Raw genomic sequence first — 13,437 nt, 5'->3', positions numbered from 1 at the left:
CAGTGATTTATAATGACAATTAGTATAGCTCAGTGAAGAGATAAACGGTGGTTGTAGATGTACAAACAGTCTGTGTTCTTGGAAGGAGGAAGTAAATGGCACAAATAATTTAGAAGATCCACAGCAGAGTGAGGAGAAGACTTATTGTAGAAGGGACTTGGGACTGAGTAGGAATTTTGGTTTTCGCCGAAGAAGAGGTATGTATTTGCTTTACTGGATTCTTTAATTTAGATGGCAAGTCAAAAACTGTCTGCTTTCTTTAATGAAGCATTCCTAGAATTTCTTAGCTGTAAATTGGGCAAAAATAGCTTTACTAAGTGACCGTAAGTGGTCAATGTAATAAAAATATGGTTGAAGCCCATTCATCTGATTGTAAATTGTTCTTCTGTCTCCCTCAAGAAAGAAGCAGGATCTCAGATGGGAGCTTTTAAGTCTAACCAGTATATGCCACAGATGTTTTTCAGTCTGATTTATAGCATTGACCTGTAAATAAGAGGTTTTTTACCTTCAGGCAGATACCGTTTTCTTACCCAGAAGTATCAAGTTGCTGCAGATAAGTAATGCAAATTGGGTGGGGTTTTTTTTGCCTTCAGTCATTTTGCAGGTCTGTTTTGAAAATTATCCTCGAGTTGTTTTTTAGCAAAAAAATTTTCTTTTAGAAATAGAACTTACCTGAAAATATTTGCAGTAACATTGTGTTCTTAATCATGTAGTATTGAAACTCATAAGACTTCTTAAGATACAAACAACAGTCACTTTTTATGTAGCTAGAAGCTGCCCAGTGCAGACCAGTGAAGCCAGAAGAATAATTTGTGGTTGAGACTCATTAAATACAACGGCCTCCTTTGCCTTTTTTCATAAGAAGGTGACCGTTACTCCCCAGTGCTGAGCATTTGGCTAATACATTTACAGCAGAATGCTTGGTAGGATGCCATTTGGAAGTGTCTAGTGACTATTTTAAGAAGCTAACAATTCAGAAGTATTCAGCGAACCTGCAGCTGGGTTTGGGACTGTTAGGAAAGACATGCAATGACTGTGATGGTGAGAAAGATACAGATCACTGTATCTGTGTGTACTTAAGATGTCCTGATTCCAGTTTTATTCACAGGTTAATCTGCCAGGATTATGAGTCATTCCTGGATATTTCCCCTCAAAAGAAGTGTTTGGTAAGGTGTATGAGAAAAGTAAATTGCTCACTGCCCATGGACAATTCTGCTGTAATAAACTCTAGTAGCCCTGTGATGTAGAAGGCAGGAAACAGATATCTGTGAATAAATAAATAGTTTAAAGAGGTATCTGTTTAATATTTAACAATGGAGACTGCTAGCTGCCTTGTGCTTTGTGCAGCCTTGTGTAGTGATGTATGCTTCCACTTGAATCAGAGGTGGTCTTGACAGTGAGTTTGTGGGGAAGGTGGTGTACTTGTTTATTTGATAAAAGCTGAAAAATCCTCAGTGTCTTTTGAATAAAGGCAGTAAGAGTCTTTTTTAAAATTTGCCACACATTTCAGATCGGTACAATTGACATATATTTCCAAAGTCTGTTTATCAGAAAATGTTTTAAACCAAAGCAGACCATCACTTGGCTATGGCCTTGTGAGGATCTCTTTTTTAAATATAATATCAGTTAGAGCTGCACAGCTGCAAGAAGTGTGGCATCAGGAAACTGACCCCTGATGGAGAAGGCTGTGGAACTGCAGTTAGATTGTGTTTTCTGAGTGTGAAATGGAGAGATTTTGTTCACCCATAAAATCATGGAATCATAGAATGGCTTGGGTTGGAAGGGACCTTAAATATCATCTAGTTCCAACTACCCTGCCTTGGGCCCGGACACTTGCCCCTCGACCAGGTTGCTCAGAACCCCATCCAGCCTGGCCTTGAACACTTCCAGGGATGAAGCAGCCACATCTTATGTGGGCAGCCTGTTCCAGTGCCTCACCACCATCACAGTAAAGAATTTCTTCCTAATATCTAATCTCTACCTGCCCTCTTTGAGTTTGAAGCCATTCCCCCTTGTCCTGTCACTGCATGCTCTTGTATATAGTCTCTCTCCAGCTTTCATTTAGGCACCCTTCAGGTACTGGAAGGCTGCAGTAAGGTCACCCGAGGCCTTTTCTCTTTTCCAGGCTGAAAAATCCCAATTCTCTCAGCCTTTCCCTCATACTGAATAAAATGTGTAGCTGGAGCTATGGAAAAGTTTAAGCATTGACCTTGTGGTACACCTGTGCCCAAGAGCAGTGGAGTGGGAGACCCTGTAGACTAGACGCACGCAGTTACCTCACTGGAAGGGTAAACCCATACCCCATTTAGGTAGCTCTTGCTCACCATTCTTACCTGTCGGATTCCCCTGCTGTGAATGTGCCTAGCCAAGCACAGAAATTTCGGTGTTTAAAGGTCTGAATAGAAGACATGCAGCACACAGGTCTGAATTTGAGGATGAATGTTCATCCACATGTTCAAGTGGAGAGCATAATAGTTTTGTGTAGTAGATAATTCAAAAAGCAATTAAGTATCCTGGTGTTTAAACTGTATGGATAAAAACTATCTTTGTTACAGAGCTTTGAGAAGAGTGGCTTGCTTAGTTGTGGAAGTACAAAAACCTACTGAGAAAAGCACTGAAAGGCTCAAAAAGTCAAGCAGAATTTTTTGGGCTGTGAATTGAACAGCTTAGAAGCAGGCTGCCTGCTTCAATTCTGCCATAATCAGGAGAAAGCAGTGGTTTGGAGGTAGAAATTCTCCATTTAAGAACTCATTACTATGATTTTTTTCTGAGTCTGTTGAGTTATCCATGGGGCTACAGATCTGATAGCCGGGTTTTGTTGACCTGCAGGACATGGTTTATTCCTGCCTGCCAAGATTTTTGGTTTTGCAAAGCCCTGTCACTGGTGTTTATAGTCTCTGTTCCTCTGCAGACATTTGAGGTGGTGTGATGTTAGAATAAACCCTAATACCAAGTAAACCCACGTATACGGGTGGTTTATATTTGTGAAGCAGAAATTCAGAGCTGAAGACAAGTCTTCCAGGTGGAACAGAACGGAGCTGCATTGTTTCGCTTCTCTGTTCTTTTTTGGTCATGTATATTTTATTTCAACCCTTGCATTCTCAGTTGCTGGATTTTTTCAATTCTGATACCTCAGTGTTTTCATGGAGATGAATTTGCTTCACTTTTTCCACAGCAGGAGTAATGTATTATTAAAAGGCAATAGAGAAGTCTCTTAAATAATAAAGCAGGCTTTAGTAATAAATGAACTAAGGGGGAAAAAGAGAGAAAGGAGACAATTAAAATAAAGATGAGTTTTTATTGATAGTATATTGATGAGTTTTTTTCTGAGCAGATCTTTTAAAACTGTTGGTTGTGCACACGGACTACAGGTCAGCTTTCCATCATTTATGAGAGACTGCAGACTTAAGTTTACACAGGAAGAAAAAGCCCCAAATGCCCCAAACCAAAAATCGCTGAAGAACCAACCAAAACAAAAAGCGTTTTATTCATCAATCACACAGAAGAAAGCTTAAATTTAGCATTTAGTCTACTTGAAGGCAAACACTCCCAGATGAGTTACTGGCTTTTAAATTAGGGTGAGCACTGTATAAATTACCCATTGAATATTTTTTTGTTTGATTACATTTTTAAATTATTGAAAGATGAAACTAACTTCAAGTGATTTTTCTGTGCTGTTGAAAACTAAAACAGCACTTGCTGTAGTTAAAATCTTTTGAACACACAGGAGGAATCAACAGTGATTTTTTTCAGACTAACACTTAAAACTGCGTTTTTACTGGAAGTTGAAGTGAAAGTATGGATAAGGAAGTCCATACTCAGAGAAGCAGCCAGCACTGAGTCAGATCTCTCAAATGGATTGTTTGTCGTTGTCCAGATGGTGGCAGGTGACAGGAGGCTCTGTCTTTGCAGGATGTCATTACCTGGATCAGGGGAAATTCCCCAAGCCAAGACTTCCCAAAGTGCATTTCTTCTTAGATACAGTTGATCTGGGATCCTGTGTGATCACTCCAGCATGTGTGGTCCATTGCTGTTGTTTAGCTACGTACAAAACACTTCCTATGTTAAATGTGTACATAAGACTGTTCCACATGACCTTCCCTGCACAGGCAGGAATAATTTGTGTTGTCTAACAGCAAGTGTCCCACCCATACGCTAATTGGTCGTTTCTGCCGCAGCAACTGCGCAAGTCAGCTCTTGGATCAGTCAAAGTCCTGACTCAACAGCTGCCTGTTGACAGAGCCCCTCACTTTGGGTGCTGACTACCCATGGTGGTAGTTAAAATGATGAATGATGCGTATCCGTTGTCTTGGGCGCAGGAGGAGCCTTTTGGAGGAATCTCTTTAGGCTGCCTGAAATTCCTGTATGGAGAAATCCTATAGCAGTTAATCAGATGTGCTGTTCTGAATGAGCAGTTCAGTCAGTAACTTTGTCTCAGGTCACCTTGTCCTATCATGTATGCACAACCTGACAGGGGACAGGTCCTGGACCACCCAGCAAACTGATGGGTAAGTGTTTGGGGTATGTGCAGAGGCAGTTATACTAGAACTACAGTAAAAAGTTAAGTTTCATCCATATGTCAAAATTGTAAATTAAATTGCGTAGATTGTGCCACACTGTGCAAGTGTGTGTAAAGTGCAAAGTTGGTACTATTTTTTTCAAGCCCACCATTTTTAGCACTATACTTAAAACGAATTTTCAACAAAGACAACCAATAATCATTAGCTTTCAGCTTCATTCTTTATGGATCTTTATGCCAAACCTAAAACCTGTCTCAGTCTATGTTTTAGTGAACAGAATTTGAGCTGTACATGGCAGAGGACGCTGCCATTACATAGTTGCCCTAAAACCAGGGAGATTTACTACCATAGTTATGCTGATATGGGCAGTTCTTGTGATAGAGTGCATCTGACTATACTTGTATGTTGGACCTGAAGATTCCATAATGCTTTGATCTTTTCCTAATGTGTATGGGTTCTTTTCAGAAGACATCTCTAAAATAAAAAAAGAAAAAAAAAAAAGCCTTGCTTCATCCGATTGTCTCCTGAGCTGATGTACGAGGAGACTTTGCCATTTCTCTGCCACAGTATCTGTAGGTAGACGTTAGTGTCAAATAAATAATTCCCTATTGTCTAAGTGAATCTTGAATTACTGAAGCATTTGTTGATTAGTCCACTCATATGATACTGTAAAAAAGCTCTGAATAAACTACCTTTTTTGAAACAAAAAATGACCAATGCTGTTTAACATCTTTGTCAGCAACATTGGCAGTGGGATTGAGTGCACCCTTGACAAGTTTGCCAGCACCACCAAGCTGAGCAGTGTGGTCAACATGCTGCAGAGAGACCTGGGTAGGCTTGAGAGGAGGACCTGACCTGCGAGAACCTCATGAAATTCAACAAGGCCAAGTGCAAGGTCTTGTACATAGGCCAGGGCAATCCCAAACATAAACTGACAGAAGAACTTGTTGAGAGCAGCTCTGCAGATAAGGACTTGAGGATACTAGTCAGTGAAAAACTTTATACAAGAGCCTGTAGTGACAGGACAAGGGGGAACAGCTTCAAATTGACAGAGAGTAGGTCTAGATTAGATACAAGGAAAAAAATCTTTACTGTGGGGGTGGTGAGGCACTGGCACAGTTTTCCCAGGTGCCGCATCCCTGGAAGTGTTCAAGGCCAGGCTGGATGGAGCTTTGGGCAGCCCATTCTAGTGGAAAGTGTCCCTGTCCATGGCAGGGACAGTAAAATTTAGATCATCTTTAAGGACTCTTCCAACACAAAAGATTCTATGACTCTATGATACTATGATTTAATCCCCTCTGTCCTAGCCTTGTGTGTGACTATGTGACCCACAAGCTATATTCTCTTCAAATGATCTGGTGCTAAAAGCACATAAAACAACACTGCTTTTATAAAGCAAGAGCAAGTGATTGTATTTCAAGGTGTTTCAGTGTCAGTTACATGTCTCTTCATGAACTGTATAGGAAACAGCTGGATTGACCTGAATAGGTTAGATGCAACACAAGCCTCTCCTTTTACAAGTTCTGTTACTAAATCCCTCTGCACAAGAGCAAGGAAGGTTTCTCAGGTGGAATGGGTTGCATGTTAGTTAGAGTCAAACAACGCCAAAATTGAGATGGAGAATTTTTGGATGTACCAGATTGAGTATCGTAAGAAAAATGTAAGTAGATATTCAAGAGAAAAAGATGTAGCTATCACTTTTTATTGCTGCACCAAAAAAAAAAACCCTCTAATTCCTTTGATAGACCTCTGTACTTAATAACAGCATGCTTCATGTGACTGTACTGTGTTTGTTCTGACAACAACTTTGTTAGGCTTCTAAAACTTGTTTTGTTAATGACAAATGACAGTGAAACAGTCACTAAGCCTTTATTTAGACTTTGTTTAGAGCAGATATGCAAATTATCTATCCACTATGATCCATCAAAATATTTCTTGTTACTGCTGTGACTGCATTCTTTCCTTGTACATTATATATGATACCTCTAAAAATACGTTTTCAAGGACGGTTTTCATGTCGTGTTAGGCAACAGACTTGGTAAGATGTTTGATATTTGGGTTCAGTAGTTTTGGTTCTTCATTTGATCTTTGGGGGGGGGCGGTTAGTTTGTTGTTTGGGGGTTTTGTCCCCAAAAATATTTGAGCAGACATTGAAACAGAGCGCACAGAAAGCCATGTAATAATTTAGTTCTGATACTTCATAGATGAAAATACCTTAATAAAGGCACTTCTAGTGCTAATGGAGTAACTGTTAGTACATTTCAAATGATGCAGAATTTCTTAATGCTAATTGTCTGGTTTAAATGAAACAATCTTTATCCTTAAGTGTGTGAATATGAGGGTTTTCAGCCATTGTAAAGAGCACTTTTTTGTGTGTGCAGGTACACATTTGATGCCTAAGTTGATTTTTTGTCTGTTGTTTAAAGCTCAATCCTACAATGTCTAGATGTCATTATTGGGTTTGATAGTATTATGTACCTTCTAAATTTATTCCTAATACAGCAATACTGCATAACTATAAGAATGTGAGCACTACGAAAATTCTTCGTACATAAATAGGAGTTGCCATTGTGCAGTTGCATCATTGTGGCACTATTGACTGGTACTTATCCAGCAAGTCAAGCGAGCCTGTATCTCTCCCACAGCCCCTGCTCTTACGCTCTCTGCAGCAAGCAGTTCTTCAGTCTGATAGGGCAACCAGATGCCAGCATTCTAGGGATAGTTTCACAGATGTATCTTCTTTTGTCTTGCAGTTGTGATTCAAAATACAGGGGGATGCAGGGACTGCTCTTTAACCCAAGAGATACCTGTAAAGAATTGCTTCTTGGCTCTTTGGAAATCTTTATTAGTTAACTATAATTTTAATGCTTAGTTATTATCTGAGATAGACAGAGGAATGAGTGTAAAGAGAAAGAAGTAGAAAAGGGAGTTTTCTTTTCTTGTTTCATTTCATATTTAAGGGAAGCTAAGAGAAACTTAGATGTTTGGTTTTTTAGTTGTTGTTCTTGGTTTGCTTTTGGTTATGTGGGTTTTTGTAGACTATTTCATGGAATGGAATTTTTCAGCTGCAGTAGATGCAGAGCATGGGGGTGGAGCCTGCTGCCAGCTCAGACCGCTGGAAATTTATCCCTTTTCTGGTATGACTCATTAGCTCAGAGAAAAGCTATGTCATATCGTTTATGAAAAGATAAGAATAGCATTTGACTGTTTTGTTATCAGTGGTGAACTGTTGAGCTGTCAGAGCTAGGGCTCTTCTCTTCCTGTGTCAAAGAAGACTGTAGAATACCAGGGCTGTTAGACTAAATACCCAGCTGTAGCTAAATTCTAAACTTCCCTTTTGAGGATTCACATTTTGGCTTGTGCAGACATGTTTTGTGGGTATCTCCTTAAAATCTGACCCTAAAAATACCTTCTGGGTTAAAGCTTTGTGGTCTCTCTCATTTCTCATTCACCTTCATTAATTCCACATTCTGTGTTCTTGTGTCACACCCTCATACCAGGGCCCCTGCTCTGTACTTCAGATACCTTGCTACAGCTTTTTTGCATCACCAGCATTCATTAGGAATTGGCTATGATTAGAACATCCTTTCCTAGAGCATTCTTCCCCTTTATAAAGATACTTGCTGATGAATCACATAGACGGTTGTTCCACTGAATTGTTTATGGGAAAAGGAGAAGAATGAGGAAATCTGATCTAAAGAGCAGGTAGCAAGCTCATAACATGAACTTTGAATATTATGAATATTATGAATATGAAATACAAGTTTTTACTGTATCTAGAATGAGGAATCCCAGTCCTTGATGACACTGGTATTGAATTGTCATTGAATATATTAATAAATTCTTGAATACACCAATATTACTCTGCACAGTTTATAAAAGTTGTTTTCTAAGATGATGGAATAACATTTATGGACAAGCACTGCAGCCTTACTCTGCTCAGATTAGGTTAGTTTAGCACCTCAGGTTAATTATACCTGAGGGCATGCGTGCTTATGGGGAAATTTCAGTCTTTTCTTCACTTTTCCCATTTGACAGCTAAATAGACTTTAGCTGAATCCTTGTGTGCTGCTTAGGGTCAGTCCACTTGTCTCCCATCAGAGCTTACTCCTAAGTGGCTTTACCTTTTCTTTCTTAGAATGTCAGAGTGTAGGATGTAGAATGTGAAAGAATAATTTGCACATCGGGCACTCACAATATTATTTGATTTTCTTGTCATGTCTAGTCTCCATCTCCAGATTCCTCTTCACCTCGAGGTGCTGAATCGTCAAGTAGGCAACATCAGCAGGAGGTCTGCAGTACAGCAGAGGCTTCCACTAATAAAGAGGTAAAGTTAAAACTTTTTAAAAGCCAGTTTTGTTCATGCTGCTTATGCCTTTTAATTTTTCTTTCTCCCTTGTACCTGTGCAATCCCTTTTCTTCTTTTTTTTCCTTATGCTTCTTCACCTTTTGCTTGGCTGGCTATCTGACTGACTTTCTAACATACTGAAGACTCTTTGTCCTGGCATTTCTGACTCTGTTCAGCTGTCACTAAATTTATTCAACAGGCTGCAAGGTACTGATTTACCAAACAGCCAACATCCCCTCTGTAGCAGAGACAACACAAAGAAGCCCTTTCCCTTTTTGCCCCCACAAAGAAAGTGTATTTCTCAGCCAAATGAAAAAGTGCTTAAATTTAAATTAATTATGTAATAAATTACACCCCTTAATATTTTGTCATTGTAGAAACCAGCCTGCAAGTGATTCAAAGTGAGAATTCAATTCCTGACTCCAGACTCCTCAGAATACAGCTACATACTTTGAGTTTTTTTCCCCCTCACCTGGTAGTGCTTTAGACGGCAGTAGTTCCACCAAAACAAGATAAGTGTGAATAGAAATGCTCATAGTGTGAAAAGAAAATCATTTGACATAAGAAGTATTTGGATTAGTATAGAATGGCAGGTTCTGTAAACAGAAGAATCTGCAAATATTTCATTTATTTGCTTCTTATTTTTTTATAAACTTGAAAACAGTCTAGAAACTACCATAACAAAATACCATATTGTTACTGATAGTAATGCATGAGTTATCTTCCGATATTGAAAACCTGATCTACTCTAAGTGGATTAAAATTGAAACACTAATTAAATAATCCATTCTTTCCTTTTTACTTTTGCAATTATCAAGAGATAAGAAAGCTTGCAACATGTACATAGTTGTATCAGTCTGTATTTACATTTAGAAAATAATTTAAAATTTCAAAAGAAACACAAAATTTTTCATGTTCTGAAGTTTCAAATCATGCCTTTAAGTTTTCATCTGCTTTACTGTTAGCTTATTAAAGCCTTAAGCATTTTCACAACAGACTTTGTCTATATATTCTGTATTTTAGCAATTTTTAGATATAAGAAATTTACCCAAAGGAAGAAAAACAAAACACTGCTGATTTCAATTGTTAGGATGTGCTTACATATAGTGACAGTGGTTATAAACCAGGTTTCACTGTAGGATGTGTTGGGCTATTAGTTTCCCTCAGATGGGGAATAATTCCTGCTTTACTACTTCTAATGGAAGAATAAAAGTGATAAAACAGCCTCATCTTTTTTTTTATTTTTAGGTCTTAGAGAAAGCTTTTTATTAAATATAAATTTATAATACTGGATGGCAGTGAGATTATTGAAAGTAATAAAATATTAATGATCTTGATATTTCATTATTCATGGATAAGTGAAATTAAAGGTGTAGGTTTCCATCTATTGGTAACTTTACCTGTTACTTTACTATTCTAGTTGCTAAGTCGTTATCATAGACTTTGTTGACTGCTTAAAAAGAAATAAGTACTTTGTAGAGTACTTACATGTGTGAGCCGCCTCTGCTGCCCCTGCTGTGTCAGGGATTTGACCTCTGTGCCTGTCGGAGCCCAGTGTTTGAATCTCCCTGTTAGCACTACGTCAGCAACTATTACAAAGTTGTTGGAGTCTATATGGATAGGTGGTTCGGTAGGAACATTTGTCTGAAGAGGTGAAAGACCTACAGATGTGAAAAGGCACATCGGTGTCCTCACAGCAGCTTAAATGCGTTGGCAGCAGCAGATCACTGATTGTAGCAGATCATTGATTATTGACATATTTATTGATGCTTGTACAGTATCCGATGGACAGGTTTCTTGGCACGACACAACTTAGCAGTTTTCATAGGGAGTGAAAAGAACTTACAGCCGCACCGACTCAGCTGTCTGTCACATCCCTTTTGTTTTTAATTCACACATTTTATTTTATAGCAAGACATGCATCATTGATTGCAAAATATTACTTGTTACACCAATTTTCCATTTCTTACAAAGTAAAATTCTCCTTGGGGTTAGTCAGTCAACCTGTTACATAACTATTACCTTTCTAGTTTTACCTGTTTTTTCCACTAACACACAGACCCTGGTAAGTTGCCTGTCATAAAGGAAAATAATTTGGCATATATTTCCATGTATATAATTTGGAGATACGCTGAAAATTATTGACGATTTTATGCATTATCCTGATCATGTGTATAGATTTTCTTTTAATAGAATTATTAAATTCTATTTAATCATTGGAGGAGTTCTGTTCGATTATTCTGTTGGTCATTGGAGGAGTTACTGCTAGTACAATCCGTTATGGATTCATTAACTATCCAGAAGTCTTACCTGCCTATGGTAGCAGCAGGTGATTTCAGTGTATCCATTACCAATTATATAGTGCCACACAGAATTTTGTTTGATAAATTTTTCTGTGTGGTTTATGTTATTGATTAGAACAAAGTGATGAATCATACTCACTGAAAGTTGTAGTTTTCACTTGTCTGAAGGGTTAGCCTCATAGCCTTTCACAGAAAATACCAGTAGCATGTATGGTGTTACTTTAGTGTGTGTATTTACACGCACAAGTCAAGATTCTGTTTATTTCTTCACTATTGGTGTAATTGGAGCCACCAAATGTGTTTTCGTGCTTGATACAGTGTAAGCATAGTTGGTGGTGAGGTCAGGGTGAATAGAGTTATCCCACGGAGTACTGGTTGCTCCCTAACCTGTTAAAATCTAGAAAGCTTTATGTAGGCTCTGTTAATGTGAGTGATACATCTAAAACCATTCCTAATGAATAACTGCATTTTGTTAATGATAGTTTCAGTCATGAATTATAACAGTATACTAAAATTTTCATATTCCTGCATGTATTTATTTGTAGTTGGAAGATCCAGTATCTTTGAGGTATTATGTACTTTTCTGCATATTTCTTGATTATTAAAAGTAGAGCACCTATTGATAGAGAATTAATGCACTAGTGAACATGAACAACTAAGTGAAGTCTGGTCTTAGCATATTCTCTAGATAGACACAAATGGAATACATTGAATTTACTGGGTGCTTAGATTTTGAAAAATACTAAATATATTTTATATATTTATATATATTATATATTACTATTAACATGTATTTTGAAAATAATAAATATAAATAGTAATAAGTGGTATTCTACCTTTACTAGTAACTATGGCTGATTTAAGTTTGGGGTTTTTTTGGCACGGAGAACTTTTTAATGCATATTTGTGCATGCTATGTTCTGTTTGAAATCCTTTTTGTCTTAATTACAGTCCAGAAAAAACTTGGCTTCATTTCCAACGTATGTTGAAGGTAAGATAGTTCTACAGTTTCTAAATGTTTTTTCATATCAAAAAAACCCCTGTATTTATAATGTATAAAATTTTATTTTTATTTGCTGAATAGAAAGGGTGCTAGGGTTGGGTGTAATGATTTAGACTAAATTGTGTCTAATTTTAAACCTGAGCTAAATCTTACTGTGCTCTTTCAGAAATTTGGAAACATGGAGATTTTAGTTTTTTAGTGTTTCATTCATATTGTCAGTTCTGCTGGTTTCTTTCCTCAGCATCACTTAAAACACTACTTTTTTTAATGTTATTTACACAACATAAAAGAATGTGTGTGGATAAGGAAAATAGGCTAATCAAGAAGACTGTAGTGCTCTGTCCAGCGCTGATTTCAATTGGCAGGTTCAATCCAATCTCGGCTGGATTTATTGGCAGGCCTGCCAGTGAAAATCTGCTTTGATTAACAGCTACTTGCCTCTAATTAAATACTGCTTCCCATCTTAGAGTTAAGGTTGCAGTAGTGCTGAAGTTTTTCAGAACAGTGTGAAAAAGCAAGTTGCCTGCCACATGAAGTGCCGTTGCTTTTTGTATGAGTATGCATCCTGTGTATACTGCAGGAAGAATGCAAGTTGTGTGCGGTTATGACAGAAGCAGAAAATAGAGGTTTCATTTGTTTTTTATACTTTTTCCCAGACAGTGGTTGTTCCATGTGCTTGATGAAATGTTAGAAATACAGTTGATGTAATACTTTATTTGGACTGCCTTGTAACTCCTTGGATTGCTTTACAGTGTGCTATGTTTAATTGATTATGTGAACATTTTGTTTAGACTGCAAATTGATCATTGTTTTAGTCTTAAGAGTATAAGCTGCATGTTTTGGAGTCTCTGGCCAGAATGTCAGTTAGTCCATAGCTAAGCATTGGAATTTTGCAACAGTGAAGGATCTCTCTTAGAATTTAAATTAATCTCCTATTGGTAGTCCTGTCTATCAAGGGCTTTTAAAATGAATCCTCTCCTGCTTAGGAAAAAAAAATAAATTGTAAACTAAAATTTTCTTGGTTCTTGATCCAGCACAAAATTCCTTAAAATTGCAAATGTTCCATTTTCATGCACCAGCAGTTCAGGAAAAATTTGCCAGCACCGATGCTGTGCTTTCATTGGGGGTAATAGTTTTGTTGTCAGAGATAATAAATGGAGGAGGTCTTCCAAAAAGCAGTGTTGTCTGTGTGTTCACCTCTGATGCAGTTGACCATGTACATTTTTTTGGGTTTAATATGCCTCTTTCTTGGAGTCTTACCTT

General features: G+C 37.7%; 1 protein-coding gene across 3 annotated transcripts in view; it reads left to right on the top strand.

Annotated features, from left to right (window-relative positions):
• Positions 1-13,437, top strand: part of APBA1 (amyloid beta precursor protein binding family A member 1) — an 89,892-nt gene that overhangs the window by 48,576 nt on the left and 27,879 nt on the right. For all 3 annotated transcript variants that reach the window (XM_032097176.1, XM_032097174.1, XM_032097175.1), the window contains 2 exons: positions 8,746-8,847; positions 12,123-12,162. In XM_032097176.1, coding sequence (XP_031953067.1) covers positions 8,746-8,847; positions 12,123-12,162 — 142 coding nt within the window. The remainder of the gene's footprint in view (positions 1-8,745; positions 8,848-12,122; positions 12,163-13,437) is intronic.

This window comes from Corvus moneduloides, chromosome Z (assembly GCF_009650955.1).
Source record: "Corvus moneduloides isolate bCorMon1 chromosome Z, bCorMon1.pri, whole genome shotgun sequence".
In the NCBI taxonomy this organism is placed as follows: Eukaryota; Metazoa; Chordata; class Aves; order Passeriformes; family Corvidae; genus Corvus; species Corvus moneduloides.
This window is presented reverse-complemented; position numbering and strand designations above follow the sequence as displayed.